The sequence below is a fragment of the Acanthaster planci genome, linkage group LG02 (genome assembly GCF_054643075.1).
Source record: "Acanthaster planci isolate LZ-2023a linkage group LG02, COTS_SCS, whole genome shotgun sequence".
NCBI lineage: Eukaryota > Metazoa > Echinodermata > Asteroidea > Valvatida > Acanthasteridae > Acanthaster > Acanthaster planci.
In genome coordinates, this window is record NC_141778.1 from 17,983,200 (window position 1) to 18,010,460 (window position 27,261).

Sequence of the window (27,261 nt, forward strand, 5' to 3'; positions counted from 1 at the left end):
TCCCTTTGGTCACTTCACCCTACTTCTGGTACTGGGAACCCGTTTAGGAAATTCCACCAGAAACCTGTTTGATTCATTCCTTTTATTTATTTACCAAGTGATAATTGTGGAATTAGCGTTAGTAAAACCTGGCATTTTTTTGTTATACAAAAGGAGTATGACCAGAACAACGGAACAGCCCATGTGAGTAAACAGATGAACTGGCCCAGTCACGTTGGAACATGAGGCCTTTTTGCCTTTTTTGTTTGACTTCCTGCTTTGAAAAGTTGCCAACTGTACTTAGACGCTACTAACACTGGCAAGGGCTGCTTTGAGGCTAACAGAGCGAACTGCTCTAGTGTTAAATTATACACTTTGCGGCGGTCATACTAATTACCGTCAACACACCGTCAACACGCAACGGACCGTCGACACACCGTCAACACCCTCAAAACATGTTAAAATCAAAACTGCGGTACTCGACCGTAACGTGTACGTGTTTGCCGAAGGGGTGTTTTGCCTAAACTTCAACTGGTTACACTCAGGATAGGAAAATTGCCGTTTTAATTTGGCCGAATCGCGTCCTTCGAACAGCTCAGAAATCAGCGGCCATGTTGCCTCTGGGGCAACTGGGACCATACCATTATGCTAGAGGGGTGGTGATATTATATGATAAAGATACAACACTTTTTCCTTTAAAGTTACTACATTTGTATTTTTTTCTTAATTAACGTTGAATAATTGTCCCTTTTCGTATTCTTACAAATGGGTCATTAGGGAGAAATGTTGTCGTAAATTTTACAACCTTAGGGAGACATCGGTCATTAGGGAGACATTCATGACAAAAACTGTGTTAAATAAAATCTATGATGTTGTTTCTGCTATATTGATTTTTACAATATATTGTAAAATATATATTGTATATTCTGCTATATTGATTTTAAAATCAGCATTGTTCGGGGCCCAATAATATGCGTACCAACATCCCTGAGGCATCTGAAACACACGTGAAATTATTGTATGGTCCATAATCTTTCACTTTCTTTTCAATTTTCTGTGGGTTAACCGATTATATTTTGAGTTATTCCCTCAAAACAAAATTACCCCAAAAAAGTGATTTTTCCAAAGTCTGCTTGCAGCCATTTTTCAAGTGGCAACCCTCAAATTCACTCAGGCACTTAGGACCATTTTTCAACAGTATTTTTTAGCCATTCTGCTCTCAGAAAAGCCCAAAGACCCCTGGGAGTAGATTCTGGCAAAGAGTTACACAATCTCACCATTTTGGGGGCCATACAATCTCCTTTTTAAAAAGATACTGTGGGGGCACTTTTAATGCTAATGAGCTGGCCAGAAATTCTCTCTTGAATTAGTGGACTGCACCCCTAGAGATTTTTTTGTGTGTGTGAAAAAAATCCATTTTGCAAATTGATTTGTGACCTCCAACTACTGGAAGGTCTCTTTCAGCCCAAGTATTACACTTCTATGCTTCGTTTGTGGATTAAAGTTGTATTTTCGGGAAGTTGACACTGTGTTGGCGTTACTATCGTGTGATTACAGTGTGTTGACGGTAATTAGTAAGACCCCATTGAGGTTATCGTGCCTTGGTAAGGATCATCCATAGTAGATTTCATTGTCTACGTTAATGTGTTAAAATACATGGGCAACTCTTTTGTCTCTACAAAATAAAAGTTGTTTACACGACTGCATCTTTTAAACAATGCATAATTTGTTGTATGGGAATTTGGTAAGTAAGAAGTTTATTATTTTTTCTGACTGTATTTAGGGTCTCTTTCTTTCGCAAAAATTGGAAGATATCTCGGAAATAAAATAAAATAATCAGATGCAAAGATCAATCCACGGGACTCTTCGTCAACCTTGTCGTGCGTAACGCATCTTGGCCCTGACCCAACTGCAGAAAGAGGGGTGGACCTCCATTTAGCAATTGTAACCAGCTGTGCAGGGGTCCATATTTGTACACGGGGGGGGGGTTAAATGGCACTCTAGGCGAAGCTGAGGGTGCCATTTACCATGGATTAAGAGATGGATGGATGTATGGGTCAGAAGTAAACTTCGCTGGTCTATACGAACGACTATGAAATGCACGTGTTTAAAGGAACCAGGAAATAGAATTATTTTTTATAAATATTACTAAAATCCCTTGAAATTGCATCTTTGGGTTTCAATTAACCTTTTTTTAATATTTTGTATTGCAATTTTATATTGTCATGCTTCTTTGGTTTTATGCTAATGCTATTTACATATTCATGAGCAGAATTATGATGTCATCCAAGGCACTCAATCTCAATGTTGCACTGATTTGTGTAAAGAAAGTTTCTAGATTTTGTTAACCACTGCTATGACAGATTTCATTTTCTTTGGCATTTTATTTCTGTGTGAGTATATGCCAATAATCCAGCAAAAATCCTTTTCCCTGATAGCAAATTTGGGGTTTATAATTTGAACATGAAAACACGCAACCTGAACCATGTATTCCCGGATTTACATCAAAGCAAAAGTGCCCTCACTTGTCCAGAAATGCTCGGTCAATTTTTAATGTTTGAAAAAGTATTTACGCAAAATGTCGGCGAAAAATTGCCAAAACTGAAGAACAGACGATATAATGACATGTGTTTTTGATTTTGCTTGTTGCCCACATACATACAACACAATGCTGCTCCCAACCTACGCATTTTTTTTTTGGGGGGGGGGGAGTTTCTTGCATGTTTTCAACGTGACCGCCGACATTAACAGCCCGCATGTACTTCTAATTAATGGCTGTAAGCAGACTTTGGGGGGTTGTTTTGTGGGAATAATTAAAAATGTAATTGGTTAACCCACAAAAAATTGAAAAGAAATTAAAAGATCAGGGACCAATAATTTAATTTGTGTTTGAGAAATCTCAGGGATGTTAGTATGCATGTTACTGGGCCGTGAACAGTGCTGTTTTTACACTGGTTTCAATGGAGCTGGAATTAGTAGACTATACCCGGAAGAGCTTAGTCAGAGTCATTGGGTCTGGTATCCAGACTAATCGCCAACGCACTCGATTGGAAATGATACATGTACTTGTGGCACATCACATGATCAATTGGCGACCTCTCGAAACTAGGTTTTACTCTCCGGTGAGACTTTCGTCTTTTTGTGAGAAACCAAGGGCGGATCTAGGAGTTTTCCGGGCGGGGGGGGGGTGATCCCAGATTTTCCAAAGGGGGGGGTGAACTAAAGCAATAATAGTAAAATGCCCGTACGGCGTAGGGACAGGAGCCATATTGGATTCTAAGCGCTCTTTGGTGCAATTTCAAGCAGTATGGCCCCCTCTTTACTTCTTCTCCCTTCCCCTTTTTCTTCTTTTGGATTTATTTCTTGAGTGAAAAGGGGGCCGGATCCGCCCATATACTTGTGCGCTTCATCAAGTACCCCCAAAACACGCCTTTTTTCGCTCGGAGCGGATAGACCTTTTCACTAATAAATTCATAACACGCATACACACAAATGGCCTTGGTGGCAAGAAGTGTAAATGCGGGCCATTGAAAATAGACAGGGGTGCAACTTTGATGATCATTTTCTCTCAGGTTTTCTGGCTTTGTTCAGTTTTTATTCAGAAAATCCCATCAAATATAGATAATACTAATGTACCTAACTACATAAGCTCAATGTTCATAAAAAAATGATAAAATCCATTACCTTTTTACAAAGCAGTGTAGTGAGTTTTATCTCTATTCTGTACGCACGAAACTTGCAACCAAAACAGTTAAGCATGAGGGTCCCAAGCTGTGGACTCATTAGGTTTGTGAAAAGATTTATCCACCTTGTCGCTATTTAAACAGAAATATAAGAAGTGCTTACTGAATAATTACAAGGGAAAAAACTGAGCCTTACAGGCTACAGATTACAGGTTTTATTATTTTATTTGTCTATGAATTCATGTACACGTACTTATATACACTTTTTCTTTGTTAATTGTTATATGTGAATGATATGTAACGTTTTTGTCTTACATGTCCAGTTATGTCTGTATAGGAGCCCCTACTCGACAAGCTGTGCTCCTTAGTGGTCCCTCCACCTTTGTGTGGAAATAAGGTAAGTAAAGTAAGTAAATAAATAGTGTTTGCTATGAATTTCTAATTAAAGTGGAATTGTTGGCATTTTGTAAAAAGACTTTTTAAACCTTTTTTCTTATGCATGCGCGATCACTTTATCTTAGTATGCCACCTTCCATCATAAGTAGTATAAACTACATTGTTAGTGTTCTTGGACGGAGCCTGTGCATTAGTACAAACACGTACTAATGTCCAATGTACATGAACTGTACCCATTCGATTCGCTGCTTTCTGCACTTGAGAAATCGGGAAAAAAAACAGATCCCTTTCTTTCTGTCTTGTACAACCCCAAACAACTGGATACCATTTCTACAAAGCTGTATTATTACAGGCACATGGTTAAAAAAAAATTCGTACGACGAATATGTCGTACGACTTATAAATCATAACTCGTACGTACGACATATAACTCACACGTACGAAATATAAGTCGTAGGCCTACGTACGACTTACAAGTCGTCCGTAGGAGTCAGCACAGGGTAGAAGAAAAACGTTTTTTCATCACGTCCCTAATACAGCCTCGTATAGTACAGCTTCGTACATTTCTTTCGGTAGTACTCCAAGCTGTGACCAAGCTCAATGGTAAGCTATATGTACATGTACATACAGTATGTATGCGATAAATTGAACATCAGTATGTGTTTTTAGAAATGCAGTTTGGGTCCATGAAATTTGGGGTGCACTTCAGCTTGGGGTGGATTGTAATCTGCAACAATGTGTGTCTCTATTTTCCGCTAAACTCAGCAAACATTATGTTGTGATTAAAGGTCACCTGTGGACCGCTTACATCAAGGGGCCGTCCCTGTATGATGATGAAATATCAAACGGTTACAAATCGTATGATATGTTCCCGTATAAAAGGCTCGTGCTTGAGTAGACGTTTATTTCTCACGTAACAGAGCTCTACAAATTTGAACAAAATGGAAAATTACCGATATGGCGTGGATGATATTACACTTAGCGTTCAGTCACTGTCGTTAAGCCAGAACGGAGATGCTGCAAGTTACTTCCATGAAGTTGTCGGTAACTATTTCGATTTCATTCGGCTCTCTGGTGCCACTACAGACGACATTTCGTCGTGCCTGCAAAGAATTTCTAGGATTTACAGAAGTTGTCTTCGTGATACGAGCAGCAGAATCAACTGGGGTGATGCTAGTTATCGTCGCGCGTACATCTGCCGCTTCTTCGCGATGCACGCCTACCTGGTTTATTGGAGCTTAGAGAAATCGTTGCCAACGTTTCAAGAGTTTTGCCTAAATAAATATCGCCTCCATGTATGTTGCCTTGGCGGAGGGCCGGGATCAGACGTGGTTGGCCTGGCAAAGTTTCTCCGGGACAGCAACAATTGTGAAACAATTGTTCCAGTGTCACTGGAGTGCGCAATATTTGATGTATACCCACAGTGGGAGATCGAATGGGAAATCATCAATATGGAGGATCCAGGGCGGTATACTTCCGGTGTAAGATACATGGGAGCAGATTTGACAGCGAAGAGGCATTGTTTGACCAGGACTGAACTCAGCACAGTGCGGTCCGCCGATATCATCACTATGGTCAAGTTTTACTCAACCGTGGCTGCCTTCATGAGGAGTGACGATGCTCACGGAAACCTCCTTCGGCAGATCTTCCGCGAGATGAAACCCGGCGCTCTCGTGCTGTACATCGACAACCAGTACTACTCCCAACACCAAGAGTTCCGGAGCATCGCCAGGGCCGGAGGCGTCACCGAGAGTCTGTTCGAATGGCATGGAACAGTTTCAATGCTCAGCGTCAGCCATTCTCGGTCTATCAATCGCATCACCCAAGCGACTGGTATCACACCCATGGATAGCTGCAAAGTCTCGGTTATGCTGCTACGGAAACCGACTTGAGTTGCCCGTTTCACCGATTCTCGTGATCCATTCGATCATGGGCAGAGATGGATGGGGAATATATCCCCCACACTTTTTGACGGGGGGGGTTACTAATAGAATCACCCCCCACACACTCACACTTTTTTAGTCACTGGCTATGCGATATGCTGAAATCATCTCTCAAACATGACAAAAAATCTCCGCCCATGCGTTCAATATTTTGAATGTTATTAGAGATCGCATCGTAAAACGGCAATAAAAATTATATTTGTAAATGCCATTGTTTTGATTGATATTTTCTTTATCTAACTCCTTAAAGTTTAATGTCACATAATGGGGCTTAAGCTTAGCACTTAGCTGGCTGGCTTCGTGTACATAATATTAATTCAACGTTTTATGCATGTGTTATCTATACATTGTATGTTTATTTATACTTCATTTCCCGACGCCAACTGAAATGACCTGAACAGTAAAGTACGTTCCTCTTCTAAAATTGAAGTAAAAGACTGGACGTATCGGATACAGCTTCATCCTGAGGCAAGTCAAACGGCCCAAACTGGTGAAAGCTGATATGCAAACATTTATTTTCTAATATTGCATATTTTGAAGACTACAGATTCGCCATATAACAAAACGTGCAAAGTGTTTCTTGCTAAACGTGCGTAGCGTGTACACACTGCAAACAACTAGGCACCATTGTAATGCAGTACCTTATGTCAACAATTCGCAGGGGGCAATGAGAGTTTATTTTTAGCAACGCGGAAATTTCTCTGCGGAGCACGCAACTGTTGTGAGTTACAGTTTTGCTTGACCGTTTGCAAGGTAAATTCCCACCAATCGAATATTCTCAAAAATGCAATGCCAAAGGACTTGACACCTCATAACACCCATTTGGAGTTCACAACAGTGATTTAAAATTTAAAAAATAGCGTTAAGTACTAGACATTGTCTGATCTGATTAGTCGTCATTTAACGAAACGGCAATAGCAAACAGTGATGCCCCATAAACACAATCATATACGAAGATAGTGCAAAATGCATACGTAAAAAGCAAACATTTTATGACTGGAAAGAAATTCCTAAGTATAGTTAAAACATCATATGCATATCAGTTTGGAGGACGAGGATCTTGAGGTACTAAATATTATAAATTTACAATTTAAGCTCGCCTAAAATCCTTTCATATTTCAAAATGTCTCAAATGATGGATCTATCCCTTCAAACACTTGACTTTCTTTCTAAAAGTAGTGGAAAAGACTCCCCTACCGACCCCTTGGTGTAAACACCCCGAAGCTTTAGCTTACGTCTTCATGACTGTGAACATGTTGCTCCAACTCTGTCATGCCAAAATTTTGTCAATTGTTTTATCAATTGTTAAATCTAAGTAAATACTGGTATTGGCAATTTGAAATTTTGTGTGGTGTCCCCACCACATTCCTTATATATGTTTTTCTTAATAGTAAGTATTACTTGTACATGTGTAAATTTGAAGCCCAAAGCCTTTTATTTTCTGATTCGAAATCATTCTTGAAAGATCAATGTGACATTAAATAATTATAGAAATGCATGCAGAGGACAATCTTTTTTCATTTAAAGCAAAAGAATTTTCGGTTTTTGCAAGCATTCATCCCTGGTGATGACCACTTAAAACGTTTTGCTCCTCCCTGTATCTTTTTGTTTATCTAGATCAGTATAGGATGTTATTTCAACTTTTTGTATTGCTGCACGATCATGTCTAATAATTATAATTATCTGTAATTCTTGTCTTCTGTATCCAATTTTATTGTTTCTACTTATGTATAACAGAGAAAAAACATAGAGAGCACCGGGGATCGCATGGCCAAGCAGTACTAATCAATGCTCGCACCTCCGCCCACACAGTGTGAATCATACAGTCCACACGTGCACCCACGTTATCTGTTCTTGTCCCATATCATCCACATACAATGTACATGTACATGTAAAGTACATGAGTCCCAACACGTACACAAGACTTCTGTCAGACAATTAGTTCGTAATGTAATTCCATTCCTGCAGGTTTCAATGGTTAAGGATTTGTCCCTCCCCCGTAAACATAGCATTGTGCAGTGGGGAGCCCTTGCTGTAATTGCCAACAGCTTTTGCCGTTTGCTTCAACACTAGACTAGTTTGTAGACAAGGTAGAACGATCATACAGAAATGCTTATATCCTTGACATGTGCCAGGTTTGTATAGAGATGCGAATGCAAATTGCTTGGTGTTGAATAAATAAAACTTAGCTATGATTCTACTGGGTCATATGATTTGTTTCCATCATCAGTAAAGGTGAAGACACAGTGTTCTGATCTTTTATAAAAAAAATGGTAGGTTTTATTACCTGTTATTTTCACAGTGCACTGTATGATTATGGTAGGAATTTAAGGAGAACACGTATGCACATGGTGCCAATGTTGCAAGGCGTCTAATATTATAATGAGGATGGGTTTTGTGTTTTCAGTGCTAATGTAATCATTGGTTAGGGGCCATTCAAAATTGTCGATGTTTTTAATTTCGATTTTTTTTTTCGAAATAGTGGGTGGATGGGTCAAAGTAAATTTTTGAAAATCGAAATTAACCTTTCATTAAAAAAGACAAACAAATCGACCTTTTCACTCGCGTCAATTAAACGCGCCTTGCCAGCGATCCGTATAAGTGTTCGTCACTATTTCAATTTCCTTCCTAGTTACGGATAGAACGACCTGCATATCACGTACGGTGTGAAACTCCATGGGTGAAGGTGGTTTTTTGGGCTAAATCTATACCACGGACATATATAAACACATAGACGGGCAGCTCCTATTCAAAACAACGGCGGGGTAGGGTAGCCGAGACGGCACCCGACTAAATCCAAAAGCGTGGGTACATTCACCCCTCGGTATAGGGAATTTACACACAGTTTAAGAATTCCAGCCTTTAAATGCTATGAAATCATTCCCGATTGTGAAAAAAAATCCTCTGTTTAGTTAATCTGGCCAAGTGCAGATTCAAAACAGTGCAGTTTCAACATCTGAAAAGAAGAGATAGCAGTACAAAAGAGTAAAAAGGGACCGTCTTTTTAGAACACACGTTAACAAATACACGCAATCTTACAGCGTCACGCGCTGCCGTTCATCGTTCCACCCATTGACATAAAGACATGGTTCCGCCCAATGGAGATAAATGGTTCCGCCCACTGCTTGCCCACACTTTTAAAATCACGGTTAATTATACGCCCAAGACTGGTGGTCTATGTGTTTACATGTTTGTGATCCATCCCGTCGTATGCTGACTACAAGGTAACCATGTAAAATCATTGTACATGTCCACCTGCACCTTACAGCATACATGGCATAATCTGACCGCGAACACGTACCTGTACGTGTCGTCTAAAATACATTTTTCATAAATATTTGTGTAGATGAGAGTGCATGGAATCAAATATAAGTGGTGCTTTGCGAAAGGAGGCTATCACACGAACGTGAAGCAACTTCATCGCGCAAGTTGTGAGGAAGCACACGAGATGCATGCACAGTAAACTGTTTCCTAACGCTATAAATAGCGAGAACGACATGGAACGGACGGGAGCCAGTGACCCCCACGACAACGTGACACATTCTGAATTTCGACAACCCCAAAACATGAAAGGATAAAAACTACAGAAATATTTTTGCAAGTTAGTTCACAAAATGAGGTTGCTCTTTACGCATTGGCATTTTTTCCATTTCATATTTATGTTGAGGTTTCGGTGTCCTTATTTTCAGCGGTTCAGTGAAACCCGATGTTTGAAGGTTGCTGAAGTCTTGAACAGAATCTTTTTTTAAACAATCAAAAAGGCAAGTGGATGGGTGGGTCAAAACAATTTCGAAGAAAATCAGAAATTTAAAAACATCGAAAATTCTGAGTGGACCCTTAGGTGGCCTATCCATGACTTGTTGATATGTCGATCGGTTGCTTGCTGTGTATGCTACTGTCTTGAGGGCAAATGTGTGGATAAGGGGTCAGTCGGTTGGTCGGTCTGTTGGTCTAACTTTCTCAAGTTAGAGGGTCTATTATGCAGTGCTAATATTGTACTGCAATCCACGGAAACGCACCGTTGTTTTTTTTATTTTCAATATTAATCTTATTTCCAATTTTTAGGCTAATGTAAATTTCCAGGTCATTCCCTAAATCTTAATCTTGCATTGATTTGTGAATATTGGAAGTTGGAATTTTGCTGTGTTAACTTGTGATTTATCGTTGTGTGATGAGTACGTGGAAAGAAGCAAGTGATCAACCCTTCTCGGGAATGTTTCCGGTGAACGAACTGTAGGTTACAGTGAGCGATTTCCCTTTTAGCGGGATCGCAAAATGCGACGTGTTTTGGACAATCTGCGATCCAGTTTTAAATGGATGTTCAGACCTCGAAAAGGTGCGCATTTCGAAATGATGGCCCGGGCGACGCCATAGGCCATGTCCACATTGGTACCGCGGTATGACGTAAATGTGAAGTTACTTGCCGTTGTACCTATTTCGGGGCCAGTGATGACGCATTCTTCTGTGGACGATTCTGGAACCTTTTTTGCACGTGAGATGGCCAAAATGGCGAACAATAATCGACATAAGCTTAGTGTTTTAACGTGATTTAAACTACAACAGAAACTGCTAAACAAAAATCGATCAGTTGCTATACAAAGTCAATTTTTTTGCTGTGCAAACAAAAAAGTGCATAGCGAATTTGCTGTACAAACGGTTAACATGAAATCGCTCACTGGGTTAACAATCTGAACAAACTGAGTATTGCCCTCTCTGATTGACATTACAGCAGCAGCGCCCTCTGTGGTTCAGTGGTTCAGAAACGCATTAACAATGGTGAATGATTACATGATGTGGTTGAACAGCAACCCAAATATTTACTTTCATTTCAATTTCAAAATATTGTAACTGTCGGGAGAACACTGCAAAAGTGTGATGCTAAATTGGTGTAAAATTGACAGCTTGTATTGTCGTTTAAGGAAATATCGAGGTTGTTAAAGTACAGCCCTTTTTATTGAACACGCAGGGGGTACACTTTTTTTAGGGGACACAACCTGCTTGTGCGCATCTGGTGTGATTATACTCTTGAAGGCCGAACTTTCATGGCCAATCCATCGCGTTACTTAAAAGCAGGAAAACTGAAAACGGACAGGACCACAGTAATTTGTATATTATAATAGACAAATAAACGGATGCCTTCTACTTACGTTTTGGGGAGCGAATTTGTTCTGCCCGACCCACGTCGTCACCGTTTATGATGCTTCACCTGTTCCAAATTGATTCCTGGTTTTCATGGAGAGAAATTCCGTTCCCCAGCAGACTTTTACTATGACCATGGGGATTAAGGGAAAAGACTGAGATGTTCTGGATTCATAATTCTCTCTCCTCTGCTTTGCATCGTATCTCCTTTCTTCTGATCTTTGCCATCTCCTTGCTAGCGTGCACTGAGTGTCTCTTCAATATGGCCTCCCTGTGCTCCCTGGGTGTTTCTGTCTGCACGTCTCTTTGTATGTCTTTCCTCCTCTTGTTCGTCCTCGCAGTTACTCTCACTCGGCCAACTTTCATCCTTTGCTCCCTTTCTATCTCCGCTCTTCTTTTCCTCCTCCTAGTCTTCGTAGCCCTTGCCCAGCAGGAGCATTTCTGCTCTGCCCTCATGTCTCTGAAATTTATCTCAAATTGCCCATACTCCGTGAAGCCGAAGAAGCTGTAACTGTCGAAGTCTACCAACTCCGAGTCAAACAATCTTGTATCACTGTCCTCAGGTATGATGCTATTGGGGTCTTCCCACCAGATCTTTTTAAGAAGTGGTGTGTCTTCATAGAATCCACCATAGTTGTCCACTGAACGACGATACACTTCATAGTTGAAGCCTGCTCGGCCAGTTCCAGGGATGCTGCCAGGTCGAGTTTTTACAAACAACAGATTAGTGACCAAGCAGCTTGACATCGGGTTGTAGTCAACGGTATCTTTAAATTCTTCAACTCGTCTCGAATATCCTCGTATTGGTACCTTTGGCAGTCCTTCCCACTGGTTAACAAGTCTCAGACCAGCGGGCAAAGCAAACAGGTTGAAGAAGGGCGCCGTCACAAGGTCATGTCGGCGATTGTCGATGAAGAGCACTATACATCCCAGTTTTAATTCACAGAGGATGGTTAGAAGCCTTTTCCGGCAAGTTTCCTCTTCCATAAACGCTACTACCGCAGAAAAGGATTTCTCTAGGGTTAGGATATCAACTTCTCGAAGTCTCTTCAAGACTCCAGTTGAGAGACAAGCATCTGTCACCAAATCACACTCTTTATACGTCACAGAGACACTGGACGGTACTTGTCTTTTGATTACACACCACGCACGAGCCCAATCTTTCCATCTATCCAAGACAGTGAATTCTAAAGAGTCGGGAAACAGACCGCTGTCTTCCAGAAATCTGCTCAAACCGACAATATCTGACCCCGGGCCTCCACCGATGCTGCATACTCGCAGCTGACGATGACGCTCCTTCCTGTACTCCAGTCTAGCCCTGATGTGACCAAATCTTTGACTCAACAGAGGCTGCATCGCCATGTACATCATGTAGCAGTGTTGCATGAAGTACAAGTACACATAAGCACACTGGTTGACAGGTTCACTCCAGTCCGTTCGAAGCTCAGAATCGGCGTCCTTCAGTCGCTCTTTGTACAAGTAGGAAATTTCTCTTAGAGAGGAGCTGACCCGTGCGTACTTCTCTGTGTCTGATTCACCTGCAACTCGTTCCAACAGACCGTCAACTGCATGGCTCACGACTGAGTGAAAGTAATCAGCAGCATCTTGTGGATCTATTTTATGGAGAGACGAATCCATACCGATTTGTCGCTGTATCTGTTGGTAGGTCGTAGCAACACATTTTACAGGTTAGATGCTTTGTCTATGAGCCAGAGTAAATTTATGATTTGGATTCTCTAACCATTAATGCGAGTAATAATTGCATAATTCCCACTTAAAAATTGGGTGTTTTCTCTAGGTCCAAAACGTTTGTGTGTGAAAGTACACATCAAGTAAATTCACACATATGAGTAGCAACTGGGGTTGGACACTCCTGCATCTTTCAGCCGCTAACTAATGTTAATACGGGCGATTCACAACAGTGCGCCTCCAAGAGTTTAAAAGCGTTGGCCAATCACAACGCACAAAATCTGTCGACCCTTTCCAGACGCGCATTAGGTTAACAGATTTCGCGCACTGTGATTGGCCAACGCGTTGCAAACTCTTGAAGGCGCACTATTGTGAAACGCCCGTATTGCAATTATTTTAGAATGTGAGTGGAAGCATCACAAATTCCAATTTGCCTACCGACTCCCTGCACTCAAACTTGAGTTCAAATAACTCAGAAAATCAACCCTTGCTGGATCCATTCTTGCAAAAATCAGCATGGTCAGTTCAACCTTAATTAGGTTTTTATCATTGAAACACTGAAGCAATTAAGGTCCTACATGATGCCAGGCATTCCTTCCTGATAACACGAGCTTTTTTAAATTTAATTTTTTGCTCCCATAAGCACACTGTACTGTTAGCGTCTATGCCCTGTCCGGAACCTGGGTTCGGTGCGACTCAGGTCACGCATTCTGAAGAGGCGGCATGCGCGTACGGAAACCGACTCTTAATTAATAGACCAATTGCGCTAAATGGCCTATAGTGGGTATTTCAACAAACACGGCGTCCACTAGGAGCCAGTGTTGTGTTCGAGTCCATCACAAGTCATTCAGTCTTAAGCCAATTCACAAGCTCTTCAAATGAGCTGTGAAAAAAAGCATTCATTTGTCATTGTTCACCCAGTTACTTATGACTGACCTTTTGAAGGGACTTGTAACTGGACTTGTGATAGATTCAAATACAACAAAACCAAAAGCAAAGTGTTTCACGAGTATCATTTACCAAAAGTAAAGCCGACGGTAGGTACCGTACTCAGACTACTAATATGCTGGGTACTGTACCATAAATTAGATTTATTACATTATTTATTACTAAATACATACTTTACTCATGAGAGTGATACCCAATGTAGGTCACGTGATTTATCGGGCGCAATCGGTCTATTTCAACTTTGAGCTCGTCGCTGAGTGAATTTCAGTAAATCCACGGGCCTCCTTTTAATCTAAAGCACGATTTCATGTTGAACAGGTCTGGGATTGCAAGAACAGGACTCAAACCCACGGCCGTAGCCCCATTAACAAAAGTGGGCCACCCTAATTATTCGAGAATGTGGAAATACACCAGTCTGACACATTAGTAGAAAAGCGATTTCTGGATGTGGGAAATCCCCAAACGAGAAATCGATGAAATAATTCAACTGATTTTCCGAAGAAGAACTACCACACGCTTAGGCAACGGGGGAATACATAATTATCTGATATTTAAAAGCAGAAGACATAAACTGCTTACAGTGCTTCGAGAGAACATAACTCTCGTGCTAAAAGTATTTGAAAGCAATGTTGATCATTTTGATTTTTACTAAAAGGCAAAGTCAAGGAGATCACTACAGACTAAATGGGTCTCTACAGATAAACTTCATTCACCATGTTACTGGCAGATTTATGCGCATTCATTTAATTAGATTACCTTGATGAGATCATATCCTGTTGACCAAGATCACCCTTATGCTGTCTACGTGAATTTGTTGGGGTTGTACACTTGTGACTACCCGATGTTTCAATGGTCCTCATTCATTGTCGCTTGTTGTCTGCCCATACCCAGCTGTTGTGGGTTTTTGATACGTATTCTCTGCCTGTGCTTCGCGTTGTTGTGTGTGCACGTTGTTCCGTGTACGCGCTGATTACATTTTATCTATAAATAACAACATGGGGATTCCCGATACTTAACAAACGTGTCCGCAGGTTGCACTACACCAAATACGCACCCACAGAACACAGTGCAAAATCGGACCGAAATAGCGCCGCCTGTTGACTCTCGTGAAGAGGTTGGCCTCCGTTTTTTTTACTGGAAATTCAAGATTATTGCCAGAAGATAACTTTTCGCTTCAATTTCATGGGGGTTACCTGCGAAAAACTTTTCTATTCGCCTTTCAAGGAAGATACCCCCAAACAGCAGTAAAACTAAGCGCTCATTTCTGAATGTAACCGCCCGCCTCTATCCAAAATAGGCCCGCAATTTTGGGATTTTTGTGAAAGAAATATCCCGAACTGGAAACTGTCAGTCCCAAATTCGGGATTTATAGAAATATTTCTATATGATGCCTCCTGATTATGGCATGTCTTACGGTAAAAACCCTCGTGGGATCACAAAATATTAATGAGCTCGCGCGCAGAAATACAACCATTTGGTGGAATGCACCCCGCAAGCAACCTTGTCCCTTTGGTGTCCTTGCAGTACCCTCACACTTCATGCACTTCCTACTTTCCAGAGATTATGGTTTTTCTGTTGCGTTTCTTTTTTTTTTCTTTTATAGAGCATCGACTACATGAACATTCCATTGCATTGCTCAGTATTTAAGGCTGCGCATCATGAATCTGTTAGGGCGAATATGGGGTGTGAGACTGCTAGTGAATATACTAATACGGGGATGGGACGAATGTAACCGGCACCGGCCGTGTACAACCTTCGTGGGGACAAAACCTGCAGTTGGTGTATACATAAATCAAAAAATGAAATGGTTGGAAGAGCATCTTGCAGAAAATGTTTTAGGGGCATGCCTCTTATGCTGCACTTATTAAAGTCATGAATACTACATCAGTTCCCCTATTGTCGCAGCTTGAATAGATAATGCAATATTAAGACTTTTGTAAATGTAACGAACTGGCTATTTGCATTAATTTCCTTCATCGATCCTGGCCTTTTTATTTTGATGCAAAGCCCCGTTTATCAGGTGTCAAAGGCCTACCTGAATTCTCCACAATGACGCACTGGGGAATTGGACTTATTCTTAATGTCCCAGACACCCCAAGCTCAGAACACGTTGGTTAAACAGGGGCCTATGCAGCATGTAATAATAAAAGAAAATAATCAAAAAAATAATAAAAGAGTCCCTGGCGCACACGCGATGGTGTCCCCCCACCTGCCCGAATCCGCTGACTAAAGTTTCCCAACCCACATGGCCCAGGCAGCAAAAAGTTTAACTCACATTTACAATACGTGGTACGACACTATCAGCAAAGAAAAGCAACAGATCTTGCCAAAGTTTAAGTAATGGTATGATTCAGAAACTTACTTTCTATAGTGTATAGTTATTTGGTACACATTGCACCGTACAAATTACGAAGAACTTTCCAACATTTCAAAATTTGCCGTTTTAACAAAAAGAACTTGTCCAGGACACAAGAGTTTGAATTATACATTTGACATTAAGAAAATAACAGAATTTTAAAAAAAGTTTTATCGCACCGAATGTTGAAATTTCCTGTTGCTTGTAATGAAAAACAAAAGTAAGTAAAGATAGCTGACAACTATGCAGCTTCAATGAATTATGCACTGACATATGCGCAGCCACCGCGCCTCGCGGTGTGCTTTTCCTACCCAGTCAAGTGTCATGTCACATACACCATACCGTGCGAATCTCCGGCCGTTTTCCATTACTCAACTTTGGCTCCGTCTCAGGCTTCAACTGTTTTTTTACTAGCTGACTTTGAAGCTTTAAACGCAGTAATCAGTCTAATAGTGCCACAGAACATCAAATAAGATGCAAGAATGCCAAAAGTTACAGTAATCTAATGTAATTTAAACGCTTCAGCCCCACGATCGGGGATTGGTTTTGGGAACGACGCTTGAGACGAAGTTGAGTATTGGAAAACGGCCTCGAGATCCGGTTGGTACCTTAATGTATGTAATACTCTTAGTTTCGGCTACTGAATCTCGAGATGTGCCGCTGATCTACAGTTAGTTGCAACAAGCTGACATCACTTAGCCGGGCTGTACCCACACAGCCACTGCATGAACTGTGCATGTGCTTTTAATTAAAGCCGACGACGTCCGTGAAGTTGGGCGCTCTAAAAATAGGTTACTGAACATTTCGCCAGCTGTTGCGCCGTAAAAATGCGCCATCCCACAGTAGGCCTACGAACTTGCTGAGTAACGTTATAGGGACGTTGTGCTGCATGTCGTTGATAACAGTCGTGCGTGTTGCGTTGAAGAGCCACTGAGGTGAACTTGAAGTTTCAAATTTTCGCAGGTACCTATGCCTAATACAATAAATTACATGTTCATGATGTACGTCTCGTGCAATTTTCCACTGATCCGCCATTAATCCATTTTTGTTTCAACATGGTTTCAAGAAGACTTTGGCCTAGATGTTCCGTCGTTCTTTGCATACATTGTACCACGCCACATCAAATGACATCGTTAGTCTGTTTGTGTTTCTTCACTCCACGGTCAGTATTCAACCTGTCTTCGATTAAACTACCAGTGTGACATCCACTGACAAACACTCCATTTGTGTGTGACTTCATTACTGTAGCAATATCATTTGAACCAATGAAGATCTACAGTTTGTCATCAAATGACATCGTTAGTCTGTTTGTGTTTCTTCACTCCACGGTCAGTATTCAACCTGTCTTCGATTAAACTACCAGTGTGACATCCACTGACAAACACTCCATTTGTGTGTGACTTCATTACTGTAGCAATATCATTTGAACCAATGAAGATCTACAGTTTGTAGTTTAACATTTTGCACAGCCGGTATCAAGCAAGCAGGCAGGAGACCAGACTGGTGATTCTCAAACCTTCTGAAATAAATATGGAAAAGTGTTCAGAAGCCTGGTTGCCTGACTGCTATGAAAGAATGAATGGAAAGCATACATGTTTGTAATGACAAACATTGATTCTTGCAGTTCTGTGATAACTGAACTAAGGAGCTTTGGATGTTGCAAATTGGAGCCAACATGAATACTGACCATCTTGTAATGGTGTGCAATACACCTCTCTGTATATATCCTAATACATGTACACATATTCCTCTTGTGTTTTCACTTTGCAATGACAGCTTACTGAGCGCATTGGTGTGAACACACATGTACGTACATGTAATTTGGACAGTCATTTGATCAAGATTGGCACATTGGAGGGAGGTTATGTGTTCACTGTGGTACTGGACTTGGAATGTCCTGCTCTTGATGTAACAAGTCACAAAAGTACAAAACAAACTCAAAATAAACACCCTTCATCTTTCTGGTAGTTGTTTACACCACCTTATTTTTTGTTACAGGTACAAAGTGTTCCCAACAGGATGGATGTAGTATTAGATTTGAGTGTCCTGTCCCTCCAGTCACAAAAAGCTGCAGATTTCTTTCGTGACCTGGTCAGTGACATTCTACCCGATCTGCTCGAGCATGTTGAAGGGCAGTCCAACCAAGACCGAGCTGACATGGTGAAGAAGGCTCTGCAGAACATCTCAAAGACTTACAGATGTAATCTTGGCGAAACAGAACCGTGGTCAAGATCTGAGTGGGACAGTGCTGCCAACCGCTGTGCCTACGTGTTTCTCTATTACGTGCAGCACTGCTACATGGTGTACGTAGCCTTGCATCCACTAGTAGGCAAAGCGTTATCCTATATCATCCAGAGATGGCGACAGATGAAATATTTACAGGTCTGCTGTATCGGTGGTGGGCCTGCTCCTGACCTTGTGGGTTTGACAAAGTTTCTCCGGGACACTGGTGTCATTCCAGTGGCTACGCTGAGGTGTAGTGTCATAGATGCCTTTCCAAGCTGGAAGACTACCTGGGATGCAATTTGGGAGAAACTTCCTGATCCATTTCCTGTGAATTACTTTCGCTGTGATCTCGTAAAGGATACCACCATTGAAAGGGAAGTACTGGACATTGTCCGCAGGGCTGAACTTGTGACCCTCGTGAAGTGCTTATCAGCTGTGGCTGCCCTTATGCGAGATGACCCTAGGAGGAGCTCTCTCCTCCAGGCAATCCTCCGAGAGCTGAAGCCGGGAGCAGTAGTACTGCACATTGACAGTGAGAAGAACCAAGAGACTTGGGAGTGTTTCAGGGAGATCACCCACACTGCTGGGCTTGTGTGGTGCACGAGTGGCACGGCAAGCCAGCAATACCATCTGGGGAGGATTCCACAATCATCCAGAATTACTCCAGCGCCCTTGAACTCCTTCCAATGCAGTCCTGCATTGTGTCAGTTGTGATGCTACGTAAGAACAGGCCAAGTCTGTCTCTTGTCAGTACCCTTGATCTAAATGGTCCAGCCGCTGTAAGCCACCCAGGGGTGCCCGGTCGAATACCATACCTGGAGACCAGACTGCTAAAACCACCAGATGCAAATGGTACTCACATAAATGGCCATGTACAAATGGAGTGGCCTTATCGCAAACCATGAGAAGTGTTTCATCAATCCAAAACCACATGTCAAGTTGTTCAAGACAAGTTGTGAAGTCAGTACAGTTTGCACTTTATCACTTCAGGACTTTTAACATCCTCATGTGTACATGCTTTAAGTAGAACTATTTGAATGTGAGAACAAAAAAACTTTAAATTTCTTGTATTCTAGGCAGGGGCATTCACATTTAACAAAAAATAATTGGAATGAATGTTGTGTCATTTGTACCTTTGATGAGCATAAAGAGCGAAAAGTTAAAGATAAAAATGAAAGAGTCATTTCATTCAGTAGACAACTTGTACAATCACAAAAATTGCTTGGACATAGATTACCCATCTAAATATATTATGTTTCCAGTGATTTTTAATGTTAGTTTGATTACATAAACAGCAAGTAGCAAGTCTTGTTTAAGTTTAATGAGAAGTAAACTTGAAGGTTGAATGAGAATTTAGCAGCTTAAACCAAAAACATTCAAGTTATCCCTTGGTTACAGGCTGTCACAGTCTGTGATTTCGTAGGCATTATCATGAATCAGAAGTTTGTAAAACCCTCTTCTAGTAATTTTTGCCTGTTTGTAATTGTAGTAACCCATTCACTTTCTCTATTCATTTTTGTGCTATGTATCAGCAGTGTATTATAAGTGTGTTGAATGTTTCAGTAATTTTCCAAAGTTTTTGCCCTATGTTACAGTGCTTTACAAGGTGTTAAAAAAGCAGATGTGACCATTTTAGTAATATTTCCAGGACTTTCAAAGTGCAGATCAATGGAAACTGCATCTAATGTTGCCTTATTCAAAATAATGAATGTGCTTTATGTGAAATGACTACTCTTCATGTGAGTATGGCAGTACATATATTTGACAAGCATGCACTTTTACTAATACACCTGTTGGACTGTTAAATTTAAATTTTAAATTAGTTTATGAAATATTAAACATAGCAAATTATTTTCAGAGATTTATTGTTCGTTCATAGTACACACATGCACTATAATTCTGCAATTATAGTTTTGCCAATCGTGCAACTAGCTGTAACATGTTTAGATGGCTTTCAGTGGTACTCTGCCAGGATTAGGCTGGATTAGGCTGATTTTCATATATCAAGAAATCAATTCCACCGCTGAATGATCTGTACTGTAATTCCTCACAGAATAACATGAACACAATTGGTGGTGTTTGTGTGATTCTTTTAGGATCAATTCTTGGTGCAAATAATTGCTGACCGACTTCATAAACTAGTTCTGCATTTATTTAACCTCACCTGGAACTCTGATTTAATGCATTAGAATGTGAACTTTATTTTTACAATTCTGAAAATGAAAGTGAATAAATTACATGGGATAACAGAAAACACATTGTTTTCATTCTTGAGCAGTTGGATCTGAAGGTTTTTTGTGTAATGTACATTGGTCTGAGAATACAATGTTACATGTATTCAACAATGTAATGGTAGTGAGACCTGTAAAGTTGCAATGTGGTGCCACTGCGTTTATTAAATTGAAAATAGGCCTACATTAATTAGCACATTAGGGCAAGATAACAAACCTTTGATTTTAGATCACTTACCTGGTTACAGCCATAATGCCTATGGTAGTGTCCCCTAACGTGGCGCACTTCGACATTTCCCTTGGCTTTCCTCATGCAACCTCTTTGATGAAAAAATTCAAATGCATTCAGTTAAACAGTAACATTATTACCTTCATAATACGTGCTGGCTAACCTTTGTGAATGATTTTAGTATCACGAAATTAAGTCTGAAATTAAACATGGTGGCGTCCGAAAGTTGGATACAAATTACGCTGAGTGTTGCGTAAGATGCACTTGAACAAATCTCTGAAAGTGCCACATCAATATGAAAGAGTTCATTTGCACTTCGAAGGAAATCGGACAAAAAAAATTTCCGTGAAACTTTGTAGTGGGTAAACTACTTTTATGAATGGGATTGTTGAGATCTTTATGAAATTTCACTTACTGTGAAATTCGAGGTAGAAATGTTGCTCCAGCAACGCACAAGAGGCGAAAATCAAACTGCACCTTGGGGCCGCGCGACCGTGGTCACGTTAGTGTGGTTTGCAGGTTCCGGTACATCAACAGTGTTTCTTTTTCAAAGTTCATCAGTCTGTTTGACCAGGCTCCGTCCTGATGGATTGATTCTTCAGAGTATGCATTCCTTGACAACAGCACAGTTTTTCAAAGCCATAGATATGAAACTGATTTATCCTAGATTTTAAATTCTCGTCAGCATCACAGTTCAGAGGCTACGCTAACCTACACATCTGGAAAAGCAGACGTTTTACCGCCTGGACAAAACATCAGGCCTGACATGACAAGCCTGTTAATTGGTGGAAACGTTAAACATGCATAGTCTAGCATCCCGTGTCATACATCGCACTTTAATGGCTTCCAGTGTTGTTTATCGTGTAATGATGCGCAGGTGGTTTTTTTTTCAGTAAAGTGCGAATAAGGCGCCCTCTGATTGGATGAAAGTTAACTAGTAAAATCGCGATGCTGGCGCTGTCAGATGCTCAACAATGGAGGGCGCTATTGCATTAGTTCAAGATGGCGACTCACATGGCATTGATGAAAGCTAAGAACAAGTGAGTTTTCCCAATCGGTCTTTTCCCTTATTCATCAGTTACATGGAAGATCTTTACCATTGACGTTAAATAGAATCACAAAAGAATTTTTCTTGTGTGAGCCCAGTCGAAGCATATAAATCACGTTAGAACGAGGTACATGTAAACAAGTGGCGTAGTCTGGCTTGTCTGGTGGTACCATAGAGAGGAAGGACACAGAAGGAGTTGCAACGCAGGCACTTCAAAGTGTTCAATGATGGTCGCCGCCGAGTCAGATAAATAAAAGAAAACATTCTTTTGCGTTCATGCAGTGATAATGGGTACAAAGGGGTTTCGTGGTTGTGACACAGATGGTGCATTGCAAGCATTTGCTGCGCTCTGGCTATGGACATACCAGGCATGCCAGAAAGCGGTAATTGGCCAGGTGTTACAGCCCGGGCAGTTCAAACTCCTTCCGTGTCCTTCCTCTATGGTGGTAGTGACTATGTAGGTCTAGGACTATTGTCGTAGGACACTGTAGGAGGAGTTATTGGAATTAATTATGATCAAACCAAGCCAGTGTGCATGATCAAGTGATGAGTAATGCTTGATGTTGAGTGTAATGAGTGTGATAGCCTTGAGCTACCAGTACCATTCTCATTTGTAAACAATTGAAGCAGTCTTCCCCAGCTGCAAATTCATGAAATTAGAACGTGATATTAGAGAGAAATTGCTGACGACAGAGTCATCGCCAATGCTGCAGCATAATCAGGCATGGAGGTAGGAAAACAAAGATTAACATAACGGTAGATTGACTGGTTGCACCCAACGGGCAGCACATAAAACATAATGTCCATGATGGTACAGTCGCCAGGTTCCCCAGTTCACCACTTACTGTGAAAATCAAGGAGACTTGACAATATGTGGCAAAATTAGGGAGCTGGCAACTATACCATAATGGACGTTATAACATTGTACATGGTTCAGGAAGTGTAATTGGTCAGTGTGCACAATTGGTGGAAAGAATTTTGCATCCTGCAACCAGTTTTTTTCATCATGTATCATCTCAATAAAAGTCGGTCATTGCAGAAATGCTGAACATACTGAAAAGACATGAATCATGGACTGAAAAAAGTTCCCAATTTTGTTAGGAAATACACTCAGGTGGAGTCAGTATGCAACATTCTTTCCCAATCCATGAACTGTTTCATTACTTTTCTCAGCCAAAATAAGGAGAATGTCCGGTGCCAAAAATGCCTTGAGTTTGGCCACTGGACCTATGAATGTTCAGGAAAGCGAAAGTACGTCCAGCGAACCTCACGGATGTCTCACCTCAACAAGAAAATCAAGCAGGCAAAAGAGCAGGCCGAGACACAACTTGTGTAAGTTTCAAGGGTCAGATCAAGAGGGTTGTTCACTGCACTGTGCACACCTTCAGAGTCCATTTCATGCTAACTAACACTCTGCAAACTCTGTTAGTCGCAATCATTTGCAGTGTCTTGTAAGAATTAGAATCTACTGTCATGACTGTAAGATTGATGCTGTTTCCATGCATCAGAGGTAGCAAACATGTGCTAACTTACCTGAAATAGATTTACATCACCAGGATTTAAACCCAAAATGTCCAGAATACCGTACTGATGTCTTAATTTTGGGGGACTCATGCTGGAATGCTAAATGCCAAATGACTGTTTTGATACTTTGATCTTAAACATAATTTCCTTTTTTGCAGACCCAAAACAGATGGTAAACCAGCACATGCCAAGAGCAAACAGTGAGTACAAAAGCTTATTTTTGCTCTTTGAAGATAAAATTGAATCAGATGTTCTCTCCCAAAGTTGCTGTGTGCACCTTATAGCCACCAGCTTGAGTTGCAGTGCTCTTGAATATCATTCAACTTTTTCATAATACACGTATTACCCATTGGCATTCACATAATTTAGAGTTTGGCGTCAATGGTGTGAGATCTGATTGAGACCCTGAGTGCAGATAAACACGCCAAAACAAAATCATGCCAACTTTGCTCACCCTCCAACATACAAAATACACTAAAATTGTCGCAAAGACAAAAATCTCCACTCCGGGTATAGTCGATGGTTCGGCTGATGCCTGATTTACTTTGTGTATTCAGATCTAAGAGGCGCAAGGCAAGCTCTTCATCAAGTAGCAGTAGCAGCGATGAGGACTCCAGTGAGGACAGCGATTCCAGCGACACGGACTCGGACAGTTCAGACTCCTCCAGCAGCGACAGCAGTGATGCCTCTGACAGCGACAGCTCTGACAGTTCTAGCACCATCACCAGCAGCAGCGGCAGCACTAGCAGCAGCAGCAGCAGCTCCGACTCGGACAGAGGGAAGAAGATCCCCCGCAAAAAGCGTAGGCGGTGATTCTTGCATCTATGGTCCCAGAGGTTAGAAAATCGGACCCCAGTTCCAACGTTAACTCACACTTAGTGTACCAACACTGGAGTTTCGAAGTAGGGCAAGTAACCTTGCTGCACGTGTATGTGGCGGACACTTTTCAACTAATTAGACAAACAGTACTGACCTTCTAATTTGTTTTTCCGCACTGGTCAGTTTTGTCACACTGCCCACAGATGGCCTTGAAGCTGTAATTCTGCAGCATTGTGGTAAGGCCAAGTGACATTTAAAGAAATTTACTGTATAACATGTACTTCAAGTGGCATACTCAGAATATAAAGCCCGCTAAATTTCCAGGGTTTATCCTTGTATTTATACAATTTTAGTGTAAGTCACCTTTTGAGGCACAGGTCCTTGGAAAACTCTACAACACATTTCTCACAACACTCTGTGGTCTTTGATGTCTGTCAGACAGGTCACATACATGTATGAATCGATGGCTTAGGTTTTTGGGGGGCATTAGCACGGCACAGTGGATGGCTGAAGCCAAAGACAGCAACACCGGCTGTATGCAGAGTACCACACCAGAGATGTCAGATCAGAGATGGTGGTGGGAAATACATTGTGTGTATAACATCAGTGCAAACAATTTACGTGCATTACTTGGCAAGATGAAATGGCTCAGGTGGGAGTTTACATCAGCTACAAGCAGAAAAGTTGATTTTCAACTTATTTTTATTTCGTACATTTGAAAACTCTCTCATTCTGTACGCAGTACTGAATGTCTAAAGAAACGTGGAATTTTGGATTGAACTTTCCAATGCCCATGTGTTCTTATTTTACTTGCACGCTTGGAAGTCCTTTTTAAAAGTTTCACCGAATTAACGTCTTGTGTGGTTTTGGTATGTTAAATGTTACGCCTTTGATCTGTTCTTTAAATCAGTTTAAGCTTATAAAAGCTTTGTCATTCCTTTGTTGACTTTGATTCTGTTTCAGTTTAAATCGTCGGAGAGAATTGTTACCTTTTAAATAGTGATCATACCACAACTTCCACGCCGGTTTCACTTTCAACTCGCAAGGTTTTAATTAAATAAAACTTTTGTCTTGAATGTATTTCACTCCTATGTACAGAATAATTCACAATGTAAGACAAATAAATGGAGCTCCAAGTAAAAAACTCTGATTTTATGGATCAGTTATATCAAATTGTACACTTGAAAACATCTGTAAAATTAAACTTCTTCCGAAAAATGGAAGTTCTGAATGGAATGCTGGGGCAAAAAAATCATTGGAAATTGTTAAGAAATTCATCGGAAATTGTTAAGTATGCTAAGTATTTGATGGAAGATGTGGACGGATTCTTGTTTATATTGGGTTCCTACTCATTCACTATCATGTCCTTTGCATGCTGGTTTTGTTGGTTACCCAACACCCTACAAGTACTCTACATACATTGAACTCTATGACCCGGTTATAGTTTCATTCCTTCCCATGACAAAGACAAGTACATGTAGACTGAACTGGACGGAATCATTAATCTTACTTACTATTAATCTTTTTGGAATGCATAGAATATAAATTACACTATAATACAGTTTCTAGCAACGCACACACGTTAACCTACTTCAAGATAAATGTGTTTGCTACAGAACATTTCACAAGCACTGGATGGAATGCTGTGATTTGAAGAAATCATAGTAGAAGATGATTTACAATGCAAATGGTGCAGGTTTGATGTTGGTACTTTTGGAGTTGTTCCCAATTCTGATGCAATCTTCTTGCTTCGTCCTTAGGGGCACATGATCAATTATCGAATTTGCAGCCCGTGAGGATAATAATCGAGAACGAATTTGCTGGGATCGACCATGGAGGTAGAAAGAAACCAGGGTAAATCAAAGCCATTGAATTAGTGCAGGGAATCATAATACACATAGGCAATACACGTACATGCGTGTGTGTAAGTCAGCAAAATGACGACTTACAACACAAGTCGGCATTCGCGTAAGTCGTCATAATTTCTTGAGTCCCGAGAGTGCCGACATAGCCGGAGTTTACTGTACATGTATGCAGCCCTATTGAACTTGAGTACATGAGGTCAATGACAACATCCAATCATGGCATACTATTCTGACCCTATACATATTCATGAAACCACGAGAGAAACTTGTACCAGAGCCATGGATAACTGCAGTCTCCATCCTCGATTCCTGTGACAATTTCTTCTCCTATATAAAGATGTTCAGCTTGTACTTTCACAATGCCTCGTGCTGAGTAATTAGACTGTTCTCTGGTCTGGACCAGTGGTCTGAGTCTGTGTCTTCCAATTCGTGGGATGCTCTCTGCTATGCATTTACTTCTCTTGAATGCAGTGATGTCTTCATCCAGCTGCTGGTATCGTCAGTTGGTGAGATGCCTTGTGCTCTGTAGTTCAATTGCTCTCTTGTAGTCTTGGACAGCATCTGCACGTTTGCCAATCTTTCCTCTCACCTCTGCCCTGCGTTTGTGCACCAAAGGATCATCTGGCTGTAGTTTCAGAGCTGTCGAAATTTAAATGAAAAAAAAAAATTCAAGTTTAAAGCTCAGAAATCTGGCCATGGCTCGTTGACCCAAATTTACTATACCGGGAACTTTTCCATACCATGCAGAAATAGCAGTCTGTAACTTGAAAGTGTGTGTTGGTAATGACAGGTTTTTAACTGCAAATGTATGCATGTGTCGCTTGTAAACAGCCATAGGCACGGTCAGTGAAAACTAGACTTGAGGTGTCTCAACAATTGGAAAAACAACAGGAGTGAGCTCAGAATTGACCCTGGATATCAAGTATACTGAAGTATTGATGGTCTAAGATGCACACCTGGTCTTGGAGAGGCACTGGGTCTAGGCACAAGTCAAGGGTCAGTGTGACTTAATAAGGAAAGAGTCTTTGAATTGCAGAATCTAGCCAGGGTGTGTAAAGACAAGTCCAAATTTGAACCTATCATTGGTTTCGGAGTGACCTTTCAGTCTGTGTTTGACTGTTTTGGTCTGAGAATCTGATCCAAGACTTAATTTCAAATTAGCAACTGCGTGGTCCTGCTTGGGGTG

General features: G+C 41.0%; 3 protein-coding genes and 1 pseudogene across 10 annotated transcripts in view; 2 read left to right on the forward strand and 2 right to left on the reverse strand.

The window, feature by feature from the left end:
• Positions 1-21,609, reverse strand: part of LOC110983772 (uncharacterized) — a 44,715-nt gene extending 23,106 nt beyond the window's left edge. Inside the window, exons 1-2 of one of the 4 annotated variants that reach the window (XR_002598779.2) lie at positions 14,534-14,785; positions 11,149-12,796 (exon numbers count right to left, since the gene is read on the reverse strand). The gene's annotated coding sequence lies outside the window, so the exon portion shown is untranslated. Of the gene's footprint in view, positions 1-11,148; positions 12,797-14,533; positions 14,806-20,828; positions 20,911-21,234 lie in introns of those variants that run through there. The other 3 variants (XM_022243316.2, XM_087132704.1, XM_087132707.1) reach the window with 3 other exon arrangements.
• On the forward strand, positions 17,209-20,613 carry LOC110983773 (uncharacterized; annotated as a pseudogene). The gene is made up of 2 exons (XR_015424275.1): positions 17,209-17,461; positions 18,132-20,613. The product of XR_015424275.1 is annotated as an uncharacterized LOC110983773 (transcript).
• A 155-nt stretch (positions 21,610-21,764) lies between the features above and the next one.
• On the forward strand, positions 21,765-25,446 carry LOC110983828 (uncharacterized). Of its 2 annotated transcripts, none has more exons than XM_022243408.2 (4): positions 21,765-21,859; positions 23,041-23,199; positions 23,550-23,591; positions 23,949-25,446. In XM_022243408.2, the coding sequence occupies exons 1-4, from the start codon at positions 21,822-21,824 to the stop codon at positions 24,202-24,204; spliced, it is 495 nt and encodes a 164-aa protein (XP_022099100.2). In that variant the 5' UTR covers positions 21,765-21,821; the 3' UTR covers positions 24,205-25,446. The 2 variants fall into 2 exon arrangements, with proteins under 2 accessions (XP_022099100.2, XP_086989193.1); XM_087133067.1 differs by lacking the exon at positions 21,765-21,859 and adding an exon at positions 22,025-22,597.
• LOC110983798 (uncharacterized) overlaps positions 25,237-27,261 on the reverse strand; it is a 41,201-nt gene continuing 39,176 nt past the window's right edge. For all 3 annotated transcript variants that reach the window (XM_022243362.2, XM_022243363.2, XM_022243361.2), the window contains one exon: positions 25,237-26,714. In XM_022243362.2, coding sequence (XP_022099054.2) covers positions 26,575-26,714 — 140 coding nt within the window. In that variant the 3' untranslated portion in view covers positions 25,237-26,574. The remainder of the gene's footprint in view (positions 26,715-27,261) is intronic.

Excerpts from the sequence above, each read along its gene's own strand:
- LOC110983828 (XM_087133067.1), top strand. The coding sequence starts at position 22,518 with ATGAAATTAGAACGTGATATTAGAGAGAAATTGCTGACGACAGAGTCA. Across the intron at positions 23,200-23,549 it reads CAGGCCGAGACACAACTTGT|ACCCAAAACAGATGGTAAAC; the intron begins GTAAGTTTCAAG and ends CCTTTTTTGCAG. Across the intron at positions 23,592-23,948 it reads GCACATGCCAAGAGCAAACA|ATCTAAGAGGCGCAAGGCAA; the intron begins GTGAGTACAAAA and ends TTGTGTATTCAG.